The 22,986-nt window shown below is 39.1% G+C and overlaps 1 protein-coding gene across 10 annotated transcripts in view; it reads left to right on the forward strand.

The window, feature by feature from the left end:
• Nucleotides 1-22,986, forward strand: part of PTPRN2 (protein tyrosine phosphatase receptor type N2) — a 667,916-nt gene that overhangs the window by 261,661 nt on the left and 383,269 nt on the right. For all 10 annotated transcript variants that reach the window (XR_010609958.1, XM_065666790.1, XM_065666798.1 and 7 more), the window contains one exon: nucleotides 17,780-17,866. Coding sequence is in view for 9 of the 10 variants with exons in the window: in XM_065666790.1 (XP_065522862.1) it covers nucleotides 17,780-17,866 (87 nt within the window). In the remaining variant the exon portion in view is untranslated. The remainder of the gene's footprint in view (nucleotides 1-17,779; nucleotides 17,867-22,986) is intronic.

Below are 22,986 nucleotides of genomic sequence, written 5' to 3' on the forward strand. Positions count from 1 at the left end.
GCTGGTCAAGGGTCCAGAACACAAGTCTTATGGGGGAGTGGCTGAGGGAACTGGCATTGTTTAGCCTGGAGAAAAGGAGGCTGAAGGGAGACCTTATTGCTCTCTACAACTACCTGAAAGGAGGTTTTAGTGAGTTGGCATTGGATGAGCTGCCCTAGTTGGTGGAGACACCATCCCTGGAGGTATTCAGAAGCCATGTGGATGTGGTGATTAAGGGCATGGTTTAGTGGTTTATTGTCAGTGCTATGATAACGGTTGGACTTGTTGATCTTAAAGGTCTAAACAGTTATATGATTCTATGGTTCTACTCAGTGCTATAGTTGATAGATGTCAGGTGTGATCACTATGAGATTCTCGGGGTTCTATGGCTTAGAGAGTGTGATCCAAGGAGCTACTAAGACTGCCTCAGTGAATGCCTAGGGTGCCAGTTTTTAATCGTGCAACAAAGCAAAGATTTCCATGTGATTCTTGAAGAAAAGATTTGTGATAAAGTCTTGTCAAAACAGCAGTCTGATTGTCAGTGGGAAGAACAATAGGTTGCTCCTGCTGTGTTTGTCGAGTGACCTTTCAGATGGTTGGAGCAGTGCAATCCATACCAATCCATAACATCCATCACACTAAGCTTCAGCGTGAATTGACAGTTTCAGTGGAGAAAATTGTCCAGCAAATTCTCTACTGTGCTGCTTCAGCGCTTTATTATGCCAACAAACCAATCAAATAGAGCGATTTACTTTTTTCCTCTTTCCCCCTTCAAAAAATTGGTATTCTGCCACTGTAGGATTTGTGTGAAAGAGGTTTGTTTCTTTCTCAGTGTGACTGCTTTGAACTGTTTCTACTAATTTTAGCATGGAAATTCCAAAGTAATCTCATAAAACAAAGTTATCTAGAGGATGTACTACTATCTACTTCGGCTGTAGTTATAAAATACCCCTCCATTATGGAGCAGGACTTAACCCAAGTCAGTGTGAGATCTCAAATCAGAGGAGTCTTTGCCTTTGGACAAAAAACCTCTCCCTATTTTCTGAAATTCTAGTTCTTTGGGTCTGGAAAAAATGCCAACACTCCCATTTGTCTGGCAGGTTATGCTCTAAGCTGAGGGCCAAGATCACTCAATCAAAACATTTGAAAAATGTTTAGCCTCCTGAGCCTCTCATGAGGAAACCCAAAGCCTGGCTTTCCAGAACGTGTAGTTCTTACCACCTCCAGTAAAACTAAATGCAAGCTGCTGAATGCTCAGCAGTTTAAATAGTCAGACTGGTTCAATTTCTTAAATATGAGATTGAGTAGTTAAATACATTAAGAAAAATCCTAATGTGAGAATAGAAAGTTCATCTCTTCATTGCTTATCAGCCTTTTGAGCTTTGAAGGCAAGTCATGCTTTTCTGAAGCCATGCCTGGACACTCAGTGCAGAGGAACCTATGCTCTTTCGTTATTTAACAGAATGCATGTGCATGAAGTTTTTAATGTAAATGCAAGACCACAGACAGCTCATGGCAGCTCTGTTAGCTTGTCAGCCAACTTCTGGCATTGTTGTATTAGTCAGTTCCTGGATATTTCATGGTTAGTCATATGTTACCTCTTGATTCCAGACTGTCTGTATAAAAAAAAAATATGTAGGCAGTAAATCTGTTCACAATGTGTTAACTTAATTGCATCATACATGTATTTCTATGCATTTAATTTGAGGTAGCTGGTATTCTGCTCAAATGCTGTGAAAAAAGCTGAAAATGGACCTTGTGTTCATAAAATTGCCATGGAATATGATTAGTCTGACCCATTTAACGTGCTGAAGGTTAATTCCAAATGCTTGATATTGTTTCTCCACCTTTACAAAGGTGATAAATGGTACTGCTTTGCAGTTAATGATTGCTTTCTGAAGGATCATGTTCAGGTTAGGCCCCTGAAGCTGGGTTGTACAGAACTCTTAGTTTATTCCCCAAGTTTTCAGTTTTCTTAGGCAAGTCATTAAAGAATTGTATTTTTATGATCTTCATTACTTGATTTCCTTACCAGGTTAAAATATTTAGTGCACTTTAATTGCATTTTAAAATTAAATTTAAAATAAAGAGGAAAAAATTAATCATAATATGTAAAGCAGTGAAACAGGGCTAATAGGTTTTATTGTTCTTTGTTACTGGAAGGTCTCAATGTTTCTTAGAAGGTGAGCTTTTGTATTCCATGAAGCATTTCAGGTCTTTTTTAGGAAATAATAACATAATGTTCTTGTCTTTTAATACATATATTCCAAAAGAAACACTGATTTGACCTTCTCTGCATATCTCAATGTCCTCTTTGTAATTGTTATTCTACCTGCAAGTGCTCTGTATCAAGGGAAAAAGATTTGTGCATATTCTTCACTGAACTTCTACAACTAGCCGTAAAAAAATGAAAGAAATTATAAACATTTGTAAAACAGAAAGGCTTTTGCTACTAAAGGCTGTTAAAATCAGCAAGAGACAGAGACAGCATTGCTCATATTAAGAAATAAGTTAAATGTAAATTTTTATCCCTCTTTGTCACTTTCCCTAACAGTCTCTACCCTTGTATAAATAAGTTCCATAAATGTCCGTTGTTGATCTTAAAGACAAAAGTTTTACCTCTAATAACATAGCTTGACCCCCTACCTAAATAATAGAGATGGAAAATACTTGCCTATGAATTTATCCAGTAGAGACAATTCTGTCATTTTGTCTCAGCACTGTAACGGGTGGAGAGCCATAGATCTGGAATCTTCCTTGTCTAAGTCTTTACATGTAATTATTCATCCTCCCAGAGTTTCCTAGACATAAAATCATTCTTCCCTCTTTAATCTTCTGCTTTCCTTGTGATACTTAGAAAGTGACAAAGATCATATCCCCTCATATTACTGCTTCACTACCTTAATTCTGATATTACATATTCCCATAGGGAAATGTCACTTCGTGTTTTTTATTCATGCACAAGAAAATAACAGAGAAATGGTAGTTACTGTAGTTTTGCATAGAGAGCATGAATACTGGTGTGTTTTGTTCAGTACAAGAGTTCAGCTTTGAATATATTGAATTTCTTCTTATCTGTTGTATGTGCAGAGATAAGATGATAGTCTGTTCTATTTCTGTTGCCCTTAGCTTTTGTGCTTCCAAAATCTGCTGAAATATCCCAGAATATGATTCTCAGCTACTGATGTAGATCACTTTACGCAAGAGAAGAGTCCTTCCGTGGGTCCATATTTGCCTCCTCTTAGGGCTTCGCTTCCCCTGATGTTTTCCTCTGCTTTCTACTGGGACCAGCTTTGCATTTTTACCTCTAGAGGAATATCCAGAGCAAAATTTTCAATTGATGTAGCTAGTGACCAGGTGATCTGTCACACTAGCAACAGTAGTGGCAAGGAATCACTCTGGTCCCTTGAACTGACGAAAGGCAACACGTAATTGCAGGACTGTGCCTGGATTCCCCAGTAGTGCCACAAGGACCAGCTCACGTTTGTATCTCCCTGCTTAGCTGAACCTGGCTGTCGGCCTAGTTTCCTAGAACAGACATTCCCAGACACCCCAGTTTCTGTCTTTCCATGCCTTCTGTGTCACATTATCATTCCTTGTTCAGGTCTCACACATCAGCTCTTTTGGGAGAGCAGATGGTGCAGATACTCCATAACATCTCTGTGAGCAGGTCCAGGTTACTCTGCTGGCTGCAGGCTATAGACCTTTAATCACTGAGGATGAGTGTTACATATTCCTGAACAAGGGATGCGGCTGCGAGCTGTGCTTTGTTTTTATAAACAGTGGTAGTCATTAAAACCCTGAGATGCTGCAATATCTCACAATAACATATGGTCAATATTTTTAGTATTTCACAGTGGGTTTTTTGGTAATTATCATGTAGTTCATTATAAAAGAGCGATGAATTTTAAGCTTTTGAAATGAATGAGAGGGAGAAAGCCAAAGATCAGGATTCCTGGGAATGGAGCAAAATGAATCACAATGCAGCCTATTATCTACCCGTACTTTTCATAAGTGCCATTCTGCTCAATCCTGGGAAGCCCAGATATAAAAATACTGTCATTTAATCTTTATGCCTGAATTATTTTTTTTCCTAAATTCTTAAGACGGATAACATGTACACAATGTAAATGCTGACCACTAAAAATTAGAATAAAGTAATTTTAATCTTACTCTAAAACATATTTATTTCACACAAATGAAATTGTGTAAGTAGAAAATCAGTGAGGGCTAATTCAGAACACAGAGAACAAATTGGAACTGAGAAAATAGTTTGTCTTTCAGGTAGATATTCTGGCTTTCCACTGGCACTTATTTGAAGAAGGTATGCCACAATATAAAGTGTAGGTATTTTTGTTATAGTATGGAGATTGATTTTTATAAAAAATCAGTTTTAAAGTTTCCAATGTTGGGAAATCCACCACTTCCCTGGGGAGATTATTCCAATAGCTGATTGTCCTCATTGTGAAGAATCTTCCTCTGGTGTCCAACTGGAATCTTCCCAGAAGTAACTTGTACCCATTATCCTTAGTCTTTTCCATGTGACTCCTTGTAAAAAGGGAGTCTTTCTTCTTCATAGCCAAAACATACCAGAACATGGTGATAAGGTGTCCCCTGAGCCTTCTTTTCTTGAGGCTGAACAAACTCAGTTCTCTCACCCTTTCCTTGTGTGGCAGGCTTTCCAGTCCTTTTATCATCTCTGTGGCCCTTCTCAGGACCTTCACCAGCCTAACCACGTCTTTTTTGTATAGCAGGGACCAAAACTGAACACAGTGTTCCAGGTGTGGCCTGGCGAGCACTAGGTAGAGTGGGATAATGACTTCTTTATCTCTGATGTTGATGCCCTTGTTGATGAAATCCAGTAACCTGTTGGCTTTCTTTGCTGTGACAGCACACTGTTCACTCCTATTGCACTTGTGTCCACCAGGACTCACAGGTACTTTTCCGCAGAGCTGCTACCAGTGGGGTAGATCCCAGCCTGTGCTGCACTACTGGATTGTGTTTTCCCAGGTGCAAGACATTACACTTGTCCTTGTTGAACTTCATAAGGTGGTTATTAGGTTGTTGGATGTTTTTTGTCATTCTTAATTTAAATCACTTGCATTATAACTTTTTACAAGGGCATGTAGTGATATGACAAGGAGAAATGGTTTTAAACTGAAAGACGGTGTATTTAGATTAGACACTGGGAAGAAATTCTTTAGTTTGAGGGTGGTGAGACATTGGAACAGGTTGCCCAGAGAAGCTGGGGTTGCCCTGTCCCTGGAAGTGTTTAAACTCAGCTTGGGTGGGGCTTTGAGCAACCTGGTTTAGTGCAAGGTGCCCCTGCCCATGGCAGGAGTTTGGAACTAGATGAACTTTAAGGTCTCTTCCAACCCAAACTACTCTAAGATTCTATAAATTGGTCCAGATACCCCGTTTCCAATTGGAAACTGCCTTCAGGGAAGAGGGAAGATATGAAGGAAGGGAAAAAAAGAAAAGTTGGAAGTGCATTAAAATATGTATCATAAGTTATCCTCAATCTCATTAATTAATTACTAGTAAGTAGGAGAAGTTCGACAAGAAAGAACAATTTTGCATTTTTAAGGCTGTTTTGCATCAGAGATTCGGGGTTCATGAGAAATGGACTCCAGTGTTTTTTCTAACTTTCAGCTTAAAATGCATTGGGGAGTACTTTGTTGGGGTCCATTTCAGCCTCAGAAAAGAGAACGTCACAATTATGGCACAGATTATTGTCATTATTTCTGTGCTTTTGCAAGCGACAAAGCATCTAGGAATTTGTTGCTATTAACACAGCTGGAGGTAGTGCATGTTTGAAGTAATGCAAGTACAGGCTGGCACAGTGTCACACTCCCATTATAACTTTAGAGAGTTGATCTTTCTCGATGTTGTGGTTTAAACCCAGTCAGCCACACAGTTTCTACTCCCCCCCCCCCCCCCCCCCGGCTCCCAGGGGGATGGGGAGGAGAATCGAAAGAATGTAACTCCCACTGGTTGAGATAAGAGCAGCCCAGTAACTAAGGTATAACACAAACCACTGCTGCTGCCACCAATGATAATAATGATAAGGGAAATAACAAGGGAAGAGAATACCATACCACCTGCCGAAACGAGCCTGACCGAGAAGAGAGTGCCCTTCTGGGCAACTCCCAGTTACCTCCCTGGGCATGACATGCTGTGGTATGGCATACCTCTATGGCTAGCTTGGGTCAGGTGTCCTGTCTCTGCTTCCTCCCGGCCTCCCCTCCTCCCTGGCAGAGCATGAGGCTCACAAAGTCCTTAGAGTAAAGATCAGTGTTATCAGCTCTGTTCCCAGGCCAAAAGTCAAAACACAGCGCTGCACCAGCTACTAAGAAGGAGAAGAATTGGCTGCTACTGCTAAACCCAGGACACTGGACTTCTCTGTCACTCTCATGCTTCCAAGATGCTGTTATCTCCTCTGACCTTCATAGCCTGACCACTGCCATTGATTTTTAGGCAAGTGTCATTTGTGTTACAAATTTGTCGGGACTTGTATCTGTCTGTATTAAGAGGTTTAAATTCACACTTGCTGGTGGTGGGAAAAGAGAGAAAAATTTGTGGAAAGTGGGAATTTGCTGAGCTGTCAAAACAGAATTAAGCTTAAAGAGGTTTTATGGCTAATAAAGCCTTTGAGGAAACAAGCATAGAAAAATGAATCTGCAGCCCAATGCAATAAAATTTCAGTGTCCTTAAAATGATTACAATAACAGTAACAGCTGTGAAGTCAGGCAGCTCTCAAATAATCCAGTGAGTAGTTCTGTGCTCAGAAGTTATCTTGTTGCTTTATTAATCCTGAATTTACAAAATTAATCATTACTTACCTAAATTTAAGGCACAAACCACTTTCAAACCAAATTAAACCCATTTAATACTGAAATACATGCCTCATCTAAGCCTTTACTTATGTGTATGTGCTTCAAGAGGTATGAAACTGTACTGAAACATGGACAAAAGAATCAAATTCAGACAGACAAGGCAGGCTGTTGTATTGTCATGGACTTGAAGCATCAGTACTCAGGACTTTCATTATAGATCATCAGATGAGCTACTCTCAGGGGCACTTCCAGACAAGAGGAATAAATACAATTTTGGTGTCTAAATGTTTTTTTTAGGCTTGGTAAGTTCAGAAAGAATTTGATGGCAACACTGTAAATTACTTTGATATTAAAGCATTCCCAGTAATCCTTGCTGTGTCACTTACCTCCTCTGTGACCTGGAGCAAACCACTCTAATTCACAGCTTCTTCTCCATTGTATATATAATATGCATCTTTCTTGTGATGAGTGAGACTTCCTTTGTGTCTGGAAAAGATAAGTAGGAGGTGAGGAAGGATGGATTCAGTAGCCTTATGCCAGTGGTTGCCAACCTGATGAGAATGGGAGAGTCATGTCACTGTGTTGCCATGTCTTCTCTGACATTCCATGTGCTACCTGAGGTGGCAGGAGCACTCCCTCCTTCCATAGGGCATGTGTAGATGACACCATACACCATATATTCCCTTCCCAATGCAACAACTTTCCTCTGGATTGCAGGATGCATGTCACAGATGTTGGTAGCTAGCAGCCAGATCAGAGAGGTTTGGTAAGTGACCTTCCAAGTCAAACAGTAATGGTTTTGATGTGCTGGAAAGTGCCATGAAGCCAGTTCCTGGGGGACAGGAGTCGTGGGGAAGAGGGGAGTGAAACTCTCTTGAGGATAGTAAAGGTTCTGTTTATTGTGATGGCATGAGCAGCTCTCCCATAGTTCACTTACTGCTGAAATTCGCACACAAAGTGTTTCACATACTTCTATTTCATACTTCAATGGCTAAGTTTCCCATTATGTTGCTTGTTAAAATATTTACTAATCTTAGCAGAAAGAAAAAGAAAATCCCCCTGCCCAAAAAACCCAAAACCACAGGAAAAAAACAAAACCCCAGATAATAAAAGCCAAAAAAGAAAAAAAAATTAAACTGTCCTTATAATAAAAGCTTTCCTAGACTTGTTTCAGCTTTTCTGTGTTGAAGAAGTGCTGTGATCACCAACTCTGAAATCACATCAATGATAAGCTACTATTCACATTTTAAGTCTTGGCTATTTATATCTGAAGGGCACTGAGCCTTGGCCTCCAGGACACCATGCTAGGGACCCTCTCTTCTCCTTCATGGCAGCATCACACCTGAACGACCCTCAGGAGCAAATCACCTTCTGATGAGATACATCAGACTCTCCTGAGAGAAAAGCTGCTATTGCAGCAAAACTGCAAGTTGCACCTACCCTTTAAATCAACAGGAGATAAATGGGATGCTCTTCATACTGACTTTAAGGAGAATGAGTCACAGAGCAAGGGCCAGGGTGTCACTGTGGATTAAGAACTGGTTATGAGATAGGAGAGAAAGATTCGTCATGAACCGCTGCTTCTCAGTGTGTAGAGAGATTAGTGGTACCCCACGGGCAAATTGTCTCTGTTAGGAAGAACTATGGAGGATTTAGAAAAATTCCAGATGGATTTAAATACATTGAAGGATTAAGATGCACAATGGTAGATGAAATTCAGCTGGAACAAGTGTGACAGAATAATAGATATTACCAAAAATAGTTCTTTCTGGAAAAAAAAAAAAAAAAAAAAAAAAAAAAAGGTGATCTTGAAATTCCTCATAGTCTGGGCTATGAGGCTGTGGAAAATTTTGAAGAAAAGATTTGCTGTGTTTAGATACATGAATCCTACCCTTGGCACAGTAGCTCATATTTTCAGACTTAAAAATTTCAAAGAAAACATGCAAATCCTGAAGTCAGTGGACCATTTCCCTGCTGTGTTTCCAAAAAAAATAAACCAGTCCAATGCATATCATTGAGGTCAAAAGTTGAGCAGGCGGTTTTTTTAGAAAGTGAAAGATTTTTACAAGTAACGAGCATATACATAATCGCATTAACTAATTGTTTACAGAATTATACCATAATCTTATTTCTTTATTTTCGGAAGGAGTACTCTCGCTGCAGGGTATAGGGCAAATTTCTGATCTCTGTTCTTTGCCTAGGCTGCACTGCAGTGGGTGCATATGGAAATGGATTGCATGGCTGAGATTATCAACCCAGTCGGGAAACATGAGATTCATGTGTTTTGTAAGATTCATGTAAGGATGAAATGACACCGTTCTGCAGTACTAAGGAGACTGTGCTGCGTGCTAAGAAAGTGATACTGCTATAGACTGTTGCCCTTCCAAAGAGGGGAAGCCAATTTAACGTCAATGCAGAGAAACATTATTCAAAAATGTCCAGGTGGAACTTTCTTAAATAATTATTTGAAGCTACAGAATGCATCTTTCTTAAAATTCAATATTTAAAAACACTAGAGGAAAAGAAAATCTTCAACATGAAAGAAGCTCCTGTATGTTGCTATGTGAGCAACGTAAAAAACCTCATAAACACTCAGAATAAATACAGAGGTAGGAAGGTCCAGCAAAGTTGTTTGTCAGTTTATGCCTCAGATTAGGTTCTAGAGTGAAATAGCATCACTGTAAGATGCTGATCCTCAGTGAACCCATCAAGGTGATTGACAGACTAGGATTTCTGATAGATTATTTTTAATAACATGTGAATCTGTGGGGTAAAGACCCAACTGAGAAAGAATTTTACAGTTCTAACCCTCCACTCTCACCTGCATGGCCTAATCCACATGTGCCCATCATTTTTTAATTAAAGTTGATTACCAAAATGAAATTCTTCAACGGATTTAGTCCATTCAGCTTCTGTTTTCAAAAATGTTGGGTGTCTGTCTTGTTATCCATCTGGTTAATACCTTTTTCCTTTAAGACACATTTCTAAGGTTAAAGTTGAAATGCAGTTATTTCAGAATTTAGGCCAGATGGCCTCATTCTGGTGCCAAACTTAGAGCTGCTGGGTACTGCTCATTGTCCTTAGGGATGGGGATGTCATCCACTTCATTTGAGATCACTGTGGTCCCCAAGAGACAAGTGGAGACATACCCACATATGGAGATTATTAGGCACCTCATTTCTTCCACCAATTACAAGGGACTTTTGGAGACTCCAGAAGACAGCCCAGGCTGCAAGGTATCTCCCTGTTTCACTGAGACACAAGTAGGATATTCTGGGATCCAGTGTGTCTAGTGCTCTTCTGATGAAAGGCACCATACATAGTATGTTCTGCCTGTCTTCTGCTTATTACTGCAGGGGTTAGAAAATGAAGCAGGAGATGGAAAAGATCTAACTGAAGTTGGTCTGAGCAGTTTTAACTTCCACATCCTAGGAGAGTGTTCTGTGTACCAGCCCTGAGTGGTGGCACTGTCCCCCACCCTTTCAGTAGCCTAGTGGTTCGTCTTCAGAGATAAAAGCAACAGAGGAAGACAAACATACAAGAGAGAACATGACTCTTGCAGCACTCAGGAGGAAGGAAGACTGTTGGTTCAAACTTATTTCTCCAGCATGTGTGCATTTTACCCTAGTAAATGTTGAAAGTGGTTTTAAAATAAAAATTAGTCTTAAGTAAAAAATATCTCCTTCCCAAAATTCCTAAGCCCTGGGTTCAGGTTCTGCCATCCTCTGGATGAGATGTGGATTCAATACTATTGAAGCTTAACAAAGGTATAGCCAAACTTTTGAACTTTCAGGAAAAATATAGGTGGAGTGTAGATGCCATTGTGCCTGAGTTTGGATAGCAAAAGAGAAGCTGGGTGTGAGAGTGGCATTTACCTCTAAAAAAAATGCATTTTCTGATACTGCTGGGAAGTCTGTAGTTGAGCACACAGGCAACTTTCAAGCTGTAGAAAAATGCCTGGCAATTTTAGTGCAATACTTAGTGCTCTTAGAAACAGCAAACTGGCCTTGTTGTCTTTGTCCCGATTTAAGCAAATTTTAGGTGGACTGAACCTTACCTTACTTAAGATTTCACCGGGGATTAGACTGACATTTAGGTTTAAGAAGTGCAATTCCCAATGTCAGGCCTATTTCTGTACTCTAGATTATTCTTCATTTTTGCAGAAAATGATTCAATTGAACTAATCTGACAGGGCTGACTGGATGTCCATTATAGTGCTGCATTACAATTGCGAAACAGAGTATTGGAAGGGCACTAGGTACAGTCTGGTAAAGACAATACATAATTTGAATGATAGCACTAAGGGGGCATTTTGGAATTCTGTAAGTGGGGTTTTGAAGACACTTGGCAAAGGGGAGGAGGAAAGGCAAATGAGAGCAACTGCTTGTGAGACTGACAACCTCAGCATAACATTGAGCTACATGTTGCTCTCCTTGGGCTGGGAACAGGCTTGGCAAACGTTAGCAATCAAGCCATCTGTATAACTGGATCAGATTTTTCACTATCAGAATGGATCAATTTATGGGATTGTTTTGACAGGCATGTAGGGGAATACAGAACATATAGTTTTCATCATTGTTTACTTCTGTTTTTCCTCTTGTTGCCTTTGACATTGTCTACTGGCTTTTATTAGAATTTGAGCTCCATTTAGCTCAACACGCAGAGCTGGCCATGCTGCCAGTGTCACTCTCTGCAGAACTCCTCCTGTTCATTCATTTACATGTTTCCTTCTTGTTCTTTAACCGGAAGGGGATGTTTTGAGCTTGGAATGCATAAATCATTAGGTCCAGGTTAAAAATAGACATTCCATTATTCAAAGTGGTTGTTCTCATTCATCAGATTTGTAGTTTATCTTGGGAATTTCCGGGAAACATGGCGTCCATTTGTAGTGTTGTTCCTATAATTGCAGCATGAAGCTGTACTGGTATTGAGATCAATATCCAGTAATTCAGAACTACTCTTTTTTTGGAGTGGTCTAACTGGCCATTCATCAGGCACATCTGGTCTGTAAGACTCTTGCCTCCTACTCCATTTTCCTGGCATCTGAGATGCCTTGCAGGCAGCTGGAAGGCTACTAACTCCCCAATGAGGGAGAAGTTAACTTTACCTGAATCAGGATGTTCTAAATATGCTCTAAAATCAGCAAGATGTGCTCTAAAACCAGTCAGATGTAGCCTGTGCTGAAAAGGTTTGGAACAAAAGTTTTGGTACGGGAATGAGAGAAGTTTTTATGATAACTGAAAGTTAATTTTTGGGTTGCATGGTTTTGTCTACTACCCTTTCTCCATATTTGATAGGGAGAAATATGTATTGTCTTTAGAGAAAGCCAGTAGTGCTGGTCTTTCTGTTCTTAGATCCAGAAGGGATGAAGGTCAGATAATAACAGTCTTTTATATAACAATACTAGGCATCTGACAAAGAAAGTTGGTATCATTGCCTTCATTTTATGGATAGTGAAATTGAGGGTCAGGAAGATGTCGTGACCAGGGTAACTTGATAGATCTCTTCCAGATGAAGAAATATTCTGTTCCTCATTCGTAATTCGTTCAGCAACAGATGTTCTCTCACTTAAGTATAAAACCACTGAAGACAGTGGGACTGTATAGACAGATTAAAAGAAAGGTTAGCAAATGCTATACGTTTTGTAGCAGTGACTGAGAAGAAAATCACTTAATGGGATTGTTTTCAGTTGTGCCAAATTTCTGGGACCAGATTTTAGAGATGGCTTCTCATAACTGCATTTTTCTTAGAAGCTGAACAAATGAATAATGATATCTTTAATAAGCAATAACAGAGGAAAATTATAATCTGATATTCTGTTATTTAAATTACCTTTCTATGTGGATTATTCCTTAATATTTCTGTTTTCAGCTCCCTCACTGGGAGAGATTTAGATATTAGAATCTACTCAGCCTTGGTGAGGCCGCATCTGGAATATTGTGTCCAGTTCTGGGCCCCTCAATTCAAGAAGGACAGGGAATTGCTTGAAGGAGTCCAGCGCAGAGCCACAAAGATGATTAAGGGAGTGGAACATCTCCCTTATGAGGAGAGGCTGAGGGAGCTGGGTCTCTTTAGCTTGGAGAAGAGGAGACTGAGGGGTGACCTCATCAATGTTTACAAATATGTAAAGGGTAGGTGTCAGGATGATGGAGCTAGGCTTTTTTCAGTGATATCCAGTGATAGGACAAGGGGCAATGGGTGTAAACTGGAACATAGGAAGTTCCACGTTAACATCAGGAAGAACTTCTTTACTGTAAGAGTGACAGAGCACTGGAACAGGTTGCCCAGGGGGGTTGTGGAGTCTCCTACACTGGAGATATTCAAGGCCCGCCTGGACAAGTTCCTGTGTGATGTACTGTAGGTTACCCTGCTCTTGCAGGGGGGTTGGACTAGATGATCTTTTTAGGTCCCTTCCAACCCTTGGGATTCTGTGATTCTGTGATACGGAATATTATTTTCACCAAGCAATCTAATTTTCCTGCGTTCGATGTCCAGTACACTTTGTGGAAACATTTTAACAGTCAGTCACATAGAGTTGAGCTCCCATGTCCACTCCTGAGCATTTAAATGGATTACACTATTTCTCAGAAGTGCTCAGTAGCTAACATTAGAGATACTTATTCCTGTACTTTCATTTCAGATTAATCTCTAAATAAAATATCTTTGTAGCCTAGATCTGATTTTTTTTTTTTTTTTTGTTAGACAAAATTCCTGATGAAGTTATGGGGCCCTGATTGGTTCATGATTATTTTAGTTCAGACAAGTAGGTATGGATTGGATTATTTTTCACTTGGTTAAAATGTATAGGGAACATTTCACGGTTATGTCATGATGTTAAATCATGACATCAGAGTCTTGCACTGAATCATTTCATCTGAAGGGATAATATAATTCTGCCATATAACACTGGCTATTCTCAGCAGAGATATAAGCCATATTCTCCAGTGCAAGATCTGTGCCCTGCAAAGTGAGATTAAATAAAACTAGCAGTGAAATATTTTGCAGATGACTCTGTCAGACTTTAAAACTATATATATCTACATAAACCCTAACAGAAAAATTTATGTTTCATTCCCCATTTATGTCTTCATTGTCATTAACCTGTCAAACAAAGTATTCTCTACAAGTAAGAGATAGATATTGAGAGAGACAGAGTTCCACTACTGGTTCAGTAGGGTCTTAATCTGTCAACTGAAAAATAAGATTTAGGCTGTCATTCACAGATTGAGATGGCATTAGAAGTTAAAGCAATGGAAGGAAGTTAGTTATAAATTAATTTTCTGTACTTTCTGACTGTCTTTTCATCTTCCAAGCTGTAGAGAACTGGAGATGGAAACCTAAAAAGGACCTCAAAAGAATTATTTTAAACTATGAGATGTATCACATTTTGGTTTAGCTGCTATTATCATATCATAGCACAGTTAACTTGAAAGAAAATGCAAAAGAGAAATCTACAGGAAGTGAAATGAGAGAAAGGTAGGAAACCCAAAGTAACCAGTATCTCAAGATCTCAGCTGGCAACAGTTCTGTCACCTGCAAAAGGTGCTATGCCATCCAACAGTCAATTCTTCCTAAGGCAAAAACCTGAATTAAAGGTTATCAGAAACCTTCAAGGCAATCAAAAAAATATAGTGGTAAAATCAAGAACTGTTAGAGATATTGCAGGAGACCTTAATTTTCTTTGGGGTAAAAAGTGACAGCCAACCTTAAGGAAACTTGAAAAGCATAGATAGCTTCCATGCGTTAGTCTTTTGCTCCTGCTTTTGTTTTTTCTGGCACATGCTTTGTATTGCGGCCTATATAAATTGTGATTTCTCTTCTAAGAGTTCACCATTACTGCTGTAGTGATATGCGTTAGCATAGGCTTTTGAGAGAAAATGCACGAGTTAGACCTTGTGTTGTGGCATGTCTTGAAATTGAGTGGCCGTAGCCCAGAGAATCACTTTGTGCCGTATGGCTCCAAGTGCCAGCAAGGACCATCAACAAAAAGAGGTTTCCCTCTCTTGTTCCGCTTTATAGGGAATTGAAATGACCATCTTGACAGCTCAGAAAAAGTTGTGTGAACCCTACCTCCACCCTTAGCTTTCCTCCACATCTTCGGTCTTGACAAAATAGTTTCAGCGTCAGGGTTTTCTAAAGAGTCTTCTTTCGACTACTGCAGTTTCTGTCTGGATTATCTCACTATTTGCTCCTCATCTGAACCACTGTTTTTTGTCTTTCTTTCTTGGTGTATGTAACACTTCCCTTTGAATTTATTCAAACTGAAAACCAAGCATAGTATGTGAAAGATCACAAATAGCGGCTGTTCCATGAGTACTGTGTACTTGCGCTGGGATGTGTGGGAGGACCAAGGGCAGGAGGACAGATGATGTTTGCAAGCTGTCTTCTGGTAACAGTCCTTGTAGAAACCTGAAATCAGATGGGTAATGTTGATGTATGATGCTGTTGTAAAGCAGGCTAGTGTGCTTAGTACTGCTTGCGCGAACAGTGTATTCTTTCTATGTAAACAAAGCTAAAGGTAATCACTGTGCATGCAAAGCTGAGCAAAATGCAACACTAAATTAAAGCAAAGCAGAAATAGTGTGTAAAATGATGTTTTGGCATTTTTTAGGAAAGGTTTTGAATATTCAACTCTCCTACAACACGACTGTCACAGAACTGTAATAAACAGTACTAGTATGTATCAGTGTTAAGAAATTGGAAAAAATGTATTGGAAAATATTGTGTTAGAAATTAATAATTTTTAATGTGAATCCTCGAATGGGGTAATGTGATCAATAGTAGTACTGGTACCAAAGAGTACTGGTTCTGCAGCTTTCCTGAGCTGTTATGAATGACAGTTTCTTAGCCTAAGAAACTGCATGTGAATTTGTGAACTTGTGTGTCTTAGTTTGGTATTGCATGACAGTTACTAGGACTACTCCTGGTTACTCAGACTTGCAAAAGAATGGCCTTCCAAAAACATTTTCTCTTCTATTTTCTCTTCAGCATTCTTTCTCTGTTGTAGAATTTGAATGCTGTGATTACATCCCCCATAGCTGTCGCTGCATTGGCTTGTAGCAGCATACCTTGTTATTGAAGCTGAGGAATGGTTTTTCAGGGAAGGGGGGGGGAAGCAGGAGGTTGAGTTTTTACAAATGAGACTCCCTTGGTAAAAAAATGACACCAATGTATGCAGCAGACTTTGCCTGCTCTGCTGTGTAGACTTGCTATTTCGGTAAAAGCCCACTTGCTGACACCAATCATTTCCATAAAATTTAAGCCAACATCTTTGGGAGAAAAGATTTAATTAACACATAAGCCCCTGAGTCACTGTGACAATCTGCTTTCATAGTGATGGGAATAATCACATTTCTACTCACTAACAGTCCTTGAAATATAGGGGTTTTATGAATAATCTATAGTACATTTTTTTTCATTACAGAAACAATCAGATTCTTTTGTTACTTTCACACAAGAACATTTCTGTCTTAGACATCTAGAAAAACTCCAAATTTATCTGGTGCCTTGAGGGGCTACCTCTGCTTGTGTGACAGGAGGTCTCTTGAGCATTTTGGGTTAGTACCATGAAGGGAGGCTGAGCAATTCCATTCTGAGATCCACATGAGACATGCCATTATTTAAATAGAGGTGCCTTTAGGGCACTGTATACAGAACCCAATGCAATAAATAAATAAACAAACTGTGCTCATTGCAGACAATAAATAAAATTGTGGCAATGATTACTGTGATATAAGATTGAATTAAAAAGCTTTCACTATGAAGCAGAAATAACAGCCTAGGTACACAGCTTTGAAAAAAAAAAATTATCTTTTTTTCCCCTTAGTCCGGTTGAAAAGATCATGTCTAATAGTACATACTTTTTTGACACCTCCTTTTCCTACTTGTTATAAATCCTTGGAGGAAAAAATGCAGAACCTTTTTTCCCCTAGGTTAGTCTCATCAAAGATGTTTCTGAATTACCATGGCATAAGTTAGATAAGTATCAAGATCATAAAGTTTAATTTCATGGTCTTTGGGGCTTTATAATGTTGAGAATAATTCTATAATCACAATTTAGACAGAAAATATATCTGTTGTTCTCACTGGACATTGTTCTATCATTTCCTTACCTTTTTCCTTTTTTAATACTTTTGGGTTTGTTTCCACAGTACCAAAAAACAACTAAACAAGCTATGATCTGTATATTAGGAACAGAATGTTCTTAGTGCATCTTTAGAATTGTAGCAACTCTAATAACCTGAAATTTTTGCAAATATAAATTTTGCATCTCGATAAGTGCTTTTTAAGATGATAGCAGTCCTCTTATGTTAGGCTTGATTGCAACCTGTTTTCTAAATTAAAAAATGTAAATGTGGCATTGACAAAGGTAAAAAAGATTTAAAGCGGGTTCTGCAGCAGTGCATCCACACACCAAACTAAATCCTATGTATCTAATCAGTGTCCTCTCGACTGTGTGCCTTACTCCATTGTTTACTTTCAAATCCATAATAATTTTGTATCCCTTCACTGGGTGAAGATTCATTTTAAAAACTAATGAATTTAAAAATACGCTTTTCCCTTGTCCATTTGATACTGAGCCTGCAATTTGACTTTCATTGTTTGTTTCCCTCCTTGTCTTGTCAATCCTTTTCTCTCTTTCTGTCCTTTTACTTTATTACATTTTTTATTGAGGACTGAGATGAACTGGTTGCTGCATCATGGGCCCATTACACTTCCTAACAATTCCATTTACACCTTATTGTTTGTCTTATTGCTGGAAAATTCAGGTGATTCATCATGCCTGAAGAAGCACCTGATCCCAATTCCCTTGGTATCATGATCACTATGTGACAGGAATACAGTTAGTGGTGGCTTTCAGACTCTAACAGGCCAAGGTGATAACTCTTTTGGGACTTTTAGCCTCTCAAGTATTGATGAGTTCCATTTTCGTAATGCTCTGTTTTCTTGCTCCCTTTCAACAGCCCCCTGAGTGTGGAAAAGGGCTTGGAGTTAATAAAGGAAGTGGCAGATATCCTGAAGCTGCAGATGAGTGCCTTCGATGATGTCAAGTATGTACATGGAATTTGCCCCTTTTTATTTTATTGGATTTCTTACTGGTTTTGAACAGGTTGTCTTATAAGTAAATATCTATTCTTTAATGTCAGAGTTAATGAGAGTGTATGATAGACAATAAGGAATATCATGATGATCTTTATAATGTCCCCTACACTTCCTAAACTTCTGTAGGGAAAAATAATCCAATCCAAGTGCTGTAAAAATATCACCAACCTTATTTAACAGTTTCTAGGTAAGGAAAGTCCTGTGAAGGGTCATTATAGCCAGCGTTTCTGATGAGAATAATTGCATCAGGGATGGATAAGAAGTTGGTTTCCTGGCTTTGAGTCTGGCATATAGCACACTAGGTTGTGCCACTTGATCAGCTACTCATTTAACAAATCACCGGATGTTCAGCTATGTTGAACTAATGTTTTCCTTATGATCCATACTGGTGATTGCATGTTGATTTCCTGAACTAGGAGATTATGATTTGCCATGAGCAGTAAAAAAAATTAGATTAGGGATTTTCTAAAATCATTTTGGGTAGGAACATTTACTTCATAAAACTTAATTCTTCCCTTTTAAAACAGAAGATAAAATTAGTTTGATAGAAAAGTAGTGGAAGAGAAGGGTCAGCTGTAGGAGGGTTTGACAGCTTGCTTGAAAGAAGTCTTATCTTGGCGCACAGAAAATAACTTATGTCTGGGTAGCATCCAGTTCCTGCCTATGTTTCAGAAGGTTTGGGGCTGCTTGTTTTGGCCCATGAGTCAGGTTGCTGAAGAGCAGCATCTTTCTCAGCCTTGCTTGTGCTGCCATCAGCTTTTGTTTAACCTTCAGCTCCCTTGTAACACCGTGTTTTAAGTCACAGTCTGAAGATGTTTCATCTTTGGTAGAAGTGTTTATTACTATCTTGAAAAAAAGATTTACTCCTCCTACTACTGTAAAAGTAGGGAGAAATGGACTACTGTGAGAAAGTATTCTTAGAAACCTGTCACATACCAGACATATTAACCTTAGTAGCATAGAAGGAAAATATTCTTGTATTTTTTTTTTCTAAAAGAGTATTTTGTATTCTTTGTATTATTGAATGTTTTTTTGCTTGTATTTTATGAAATGCATTTTTTATGAAAACTGAGTTTTGAAATAGCAAAACCCAATAATATTATATGCCTTGCTTGTAAAGAGAATTCGCGTTCTTGATGGAATATTAGCAGATAAAGTCTGCCGCAGATTTAAAGGGGTAATCCCATGGAACAATTTCTCTGCTGGAATCAACTGGTTCTGCTTCATTAAGTTCATTCATTTACAGTACAAGAGCACTTTAACCTACCTTTCTAATTGTTAGCACAAAGCCTTTTGGTTATTTTTTATCATTTGATAAGTCACAACATTGCAATTGGCCGGCTGTAGATTCATTCTCTAATGAAAAATATCCCTCCAGTGATATAGCTAACTATGAACACACTGTTCTCTTTTTTTAAACTTATGTCATTGGGAACGCTGCTTATTTTGCATCTATAAATATGCAGTCATATGGCGGTACTGAAAGTACTTGTATGGTCATTACTTTAAAAGTGTGTTATGAATTATAGTAACTCCAAAGAGGACTGAGCATTTTGTCCATCACCACAATATTTTTAAAAAATATTTTGTATTTTTAAAAGTTCTATAAATTTGTTGTTTGGGAAGGTTATCCCAAATCTCAAGTGAGTGAAGAATTCATCCATAAACTTTCTTTATTCAAGAAAATGAGATGCCATGACTCAAGTTAAATCTATGAAATACTAGAGAGATGTGAAGCTGGCCAGTAGATGTAGCAGCAGTAGAAGCTTTAAAAAAAAGCCTTGCCAAGTAAAGAATTAACACTTTTTGGATGAATTCTTTTGTCATCACAACACAATTACCAGTGGCAAACTTTATGAATCTGAAGACCCTGTTTAGCTTCCGAGTGGCCTCTTGGAGACAAGTTTCAGGAAAAACTTGATGTCATGGCTATTCCTAATGCACCATTAACATTTCAAAGTGTGACAATGAGGCCTCTCAGGAAATACAACTTAAGGCATCATGGGTGACTTAGATGATTTTACTTTACTGGCAAGTAAAAGTACTCTTTTTCTTAAGGAGTCTTTTTTTGGTTTTGTTTTTTCATTTTGGCTTTTTGGTTTTTGTTTCTGATGGGACATTATATAGAAAAACCTACTAGTAAGCCTGAGACCAAGTATTTATGAAAGAGGTGGAAATATAATATACTAGTCTACTTTGAACTATGAGTTAATTATTAGCCTGGTGTAAAATTCTCAATTCTCAATTTTTGCTCCAAGAATTCTGAATTATAAGAAAGTAATAGCGTAGGTCTGATATTTTTAGACTACTGCAAAGATTTCAGAGTACAGACATCTTTGTCGGTGACATGGACAGTGGGATTGAGTGCGCCCTCAGCAAGGTTGCCGATGACACCATGCTATGTGGTTAGGTTGACATGCTGAAGGGAAGGAATGCCATCCAGAGGGACCCTGACATGCTCGAGAGGTGCGCTGATGCCAACTTTATGAAGTTTAACCATGACAAGTGCAGGGTTCTACACCTGGGTCAGAGCAATCCCAAACACAGCTACAGGTTGGGCAGAGAAGAGATTCAGAGCAGCTCTTCAGAAAAGGACTTGGGGGTGTTGGTCGATGAGAAACTTAACAAGAGCTGGCTTCAGTGTGCGCTCGCAGCCCAGAAAGCCAACCATATTCTGGGCTGCATCAAAAGGAGTGTGACAAGCAGGTCCAAGGAGGTGATTCTGCCCCTCTACTCTGCTCTTATGAGACCTCACCTGGAGTATTGTGTGCAGTTCTGGTGTCCTCAACATAAAAAGGACATGGAACTGTTGGAACAAGTGCAGAGGAGGGCCACAAGGATGATCAGGGGACTGGAGCACCTCCCGTATGAAGATAGGCTGAGGAAGTTGGGGCTGTTCAGCCTGGAGAAGAGCAGGCTGCGTGGGGACCTCATAGCAGCCTTCCAGTATCTGAAGGGATGCTGGGGAGGGACTCTTCCTTAGGGACTGTAGGGATAGGACAAGAGACAACGGGTTAAAACTTAAACAGGGTGTCCAGGGTTTACCAGGAGCCATTTTGCTCCTTCTTAGTAACTGGTGCAAGCTCTGTGTTTTGACTTCCAGCCTGGGCAGAGAGCTGATAACACCGATTGGTTTTAATTGTTGTTAAGTAATGTTTATTCTGGCCAAGGACTTTGTGAGTCTCATGCTCTGCTGGGGATGAGGGGAGGCCGGGAGGAAGCCGAGACAGGACACCTGACCCAAACTAGCCAAAGAGGTATTCCATACCACAGCACATCATGCCCAGGGAGGTAACTGGGAGTTACCCGGAAGGGCACACTCTCTCTTCAGGGGGGTCGAACTCGTTTGGTGGTGGTATCGTATTCTCTTGTTATTTTCTCTTATCATTATTATCATTGGTGGTAGCAGCAGTGATTTGTGTTATACCTCAGTTACTGGGCTATTCTTATCTCAACCCGTGGGAGTTACATTCTCTTGATTCTCTTCCCCATCCCTCCAGGAGTGGGGAAGGTTGGGGGGTGGTGAGTGGACGACCTGTGTGGATCGGTTTAAACCACAACACAGTGGAAGTTTAGATTGGATATAAGGAGGAAGTTTTTTATTGTAAGGGTGGTGAGGCTCGGGAATGGGTTGCCCAAGGAAGCTGTGAATGCTCCATCCCTAGTGGTGTTCAAGGCCAGTTTGGGCAGAGCCTTGGGTGACATGGTTTAGTGTGAGGTGTCCCTGCCCATGGCAGCAGGGTTGGAACTAGATGATCTTAAGGTCCTTTCCAGCCCTAACTATTCTATGATTCTATGTTAATGAGAATCACAGGGTTAATTTGAAAGTATAGACAAGGCCATCTCATTAATAAGAATAGCATAAAAAGAACTGAGGAAGAAGGGTTATTCACGAGTTCTGAAGTTCTTTAAATTCTCCATTAAGAGTTCTTGTATTTTCTTTGAAAAAAAAAAAAAAAAAAAAAAAGAGTTTAAAGGGACAAATGCTTTATTACCTTCAGTTAGTTTTGTCTGGAAATATCTTTCTTTCTTCCTTAGATTTTTCTTTTTTTCCTTGCTTTGGAGTTTGGTAAATGAACAATTGTTTTTGCCATGAATTCCTGCTGATTCCCATATTACTTCTTGATTAGTTGAAGCATGGTAGCAATCAGCTTATCTTCTCACTTTCACAATTCTGCTAACTTTAAGGGACAGGTTGCAATTCACAGTATAGCCTCAGGCGTGGCTCCCAGTGCTTCCAGTCCACTTCTGCAGTTGGTTTGTTGTCAAGTTTGCACTGACACAAACTTTGCTCACCCTGTGAAGCAGATGAGTGGAAATAGATCTAGGGAATTCATAATTAGAAATATTTCAACACTGAAGAAAAGATCCAACATGTTAGCTGTCACTTTTGGATACAGCCTGGATCTTTACAGAAGTAATAGTTGTGCTTAATATGTTTTGTTAATGGTTATGTAGCTGTCAAATAAATTCCATTATTTCTTATTACATCATTAGAGACCATTAAAAGGATATTAGCATGCTGATGTAATTATGCAAGCAGACGTAAAATGACTATAGTTATGATTTTATAATCTAATTATGGGTGTCCAATGCCACATGTGATTGATTGTTGGACTGGTATCATGGATTGAAGTCAGATGGATAGTGATGTTAAGAGGGTTTGTATTTATTTTTAAAACAATAATTTTACCACTCCACAATCTGCAGCATTGCCCTTCTTCATGTAATTGCTATTCTTCGTGCATTAAATAGTAAACTTACAAACATGAGGGATTATCAAGAAACATGCATATATAATAAAAATACTACAATCTGTAAGCTCAGCTATAAGAGTAGTGGAAAAGACACTCAGAATCCATAGTCAAAACCATTGATTAGAACACAGATAACTTGGTTTTTGATGAAAATATAAATGATTTCTGAATCTTTATAATGTTCTCATACTTGAGGAATGTACTGAGAACATTGCTAAGGGGACTTTTCAGCACTAAGCTTCGCTGAATAGCTTTGTCTGGAAAGAAAACAGATTATTCTGATTTCATAGTATTTCAAACTGCATAGCCTA

Source organism: Lathamus discolor, chromosome 2, assembly GCF_037157495.1.
Source record: "Lathamus discolor isolate bLatDis1 chromosome 2, bLatDis1.hap1, whole genome shotgun sequence".
Lineage (NCBI taxonomy): Eukaryota > Metazoa > Chordata > Aves > Psittaciformes > Psittacidae > Lathamus > Lathamus discolor.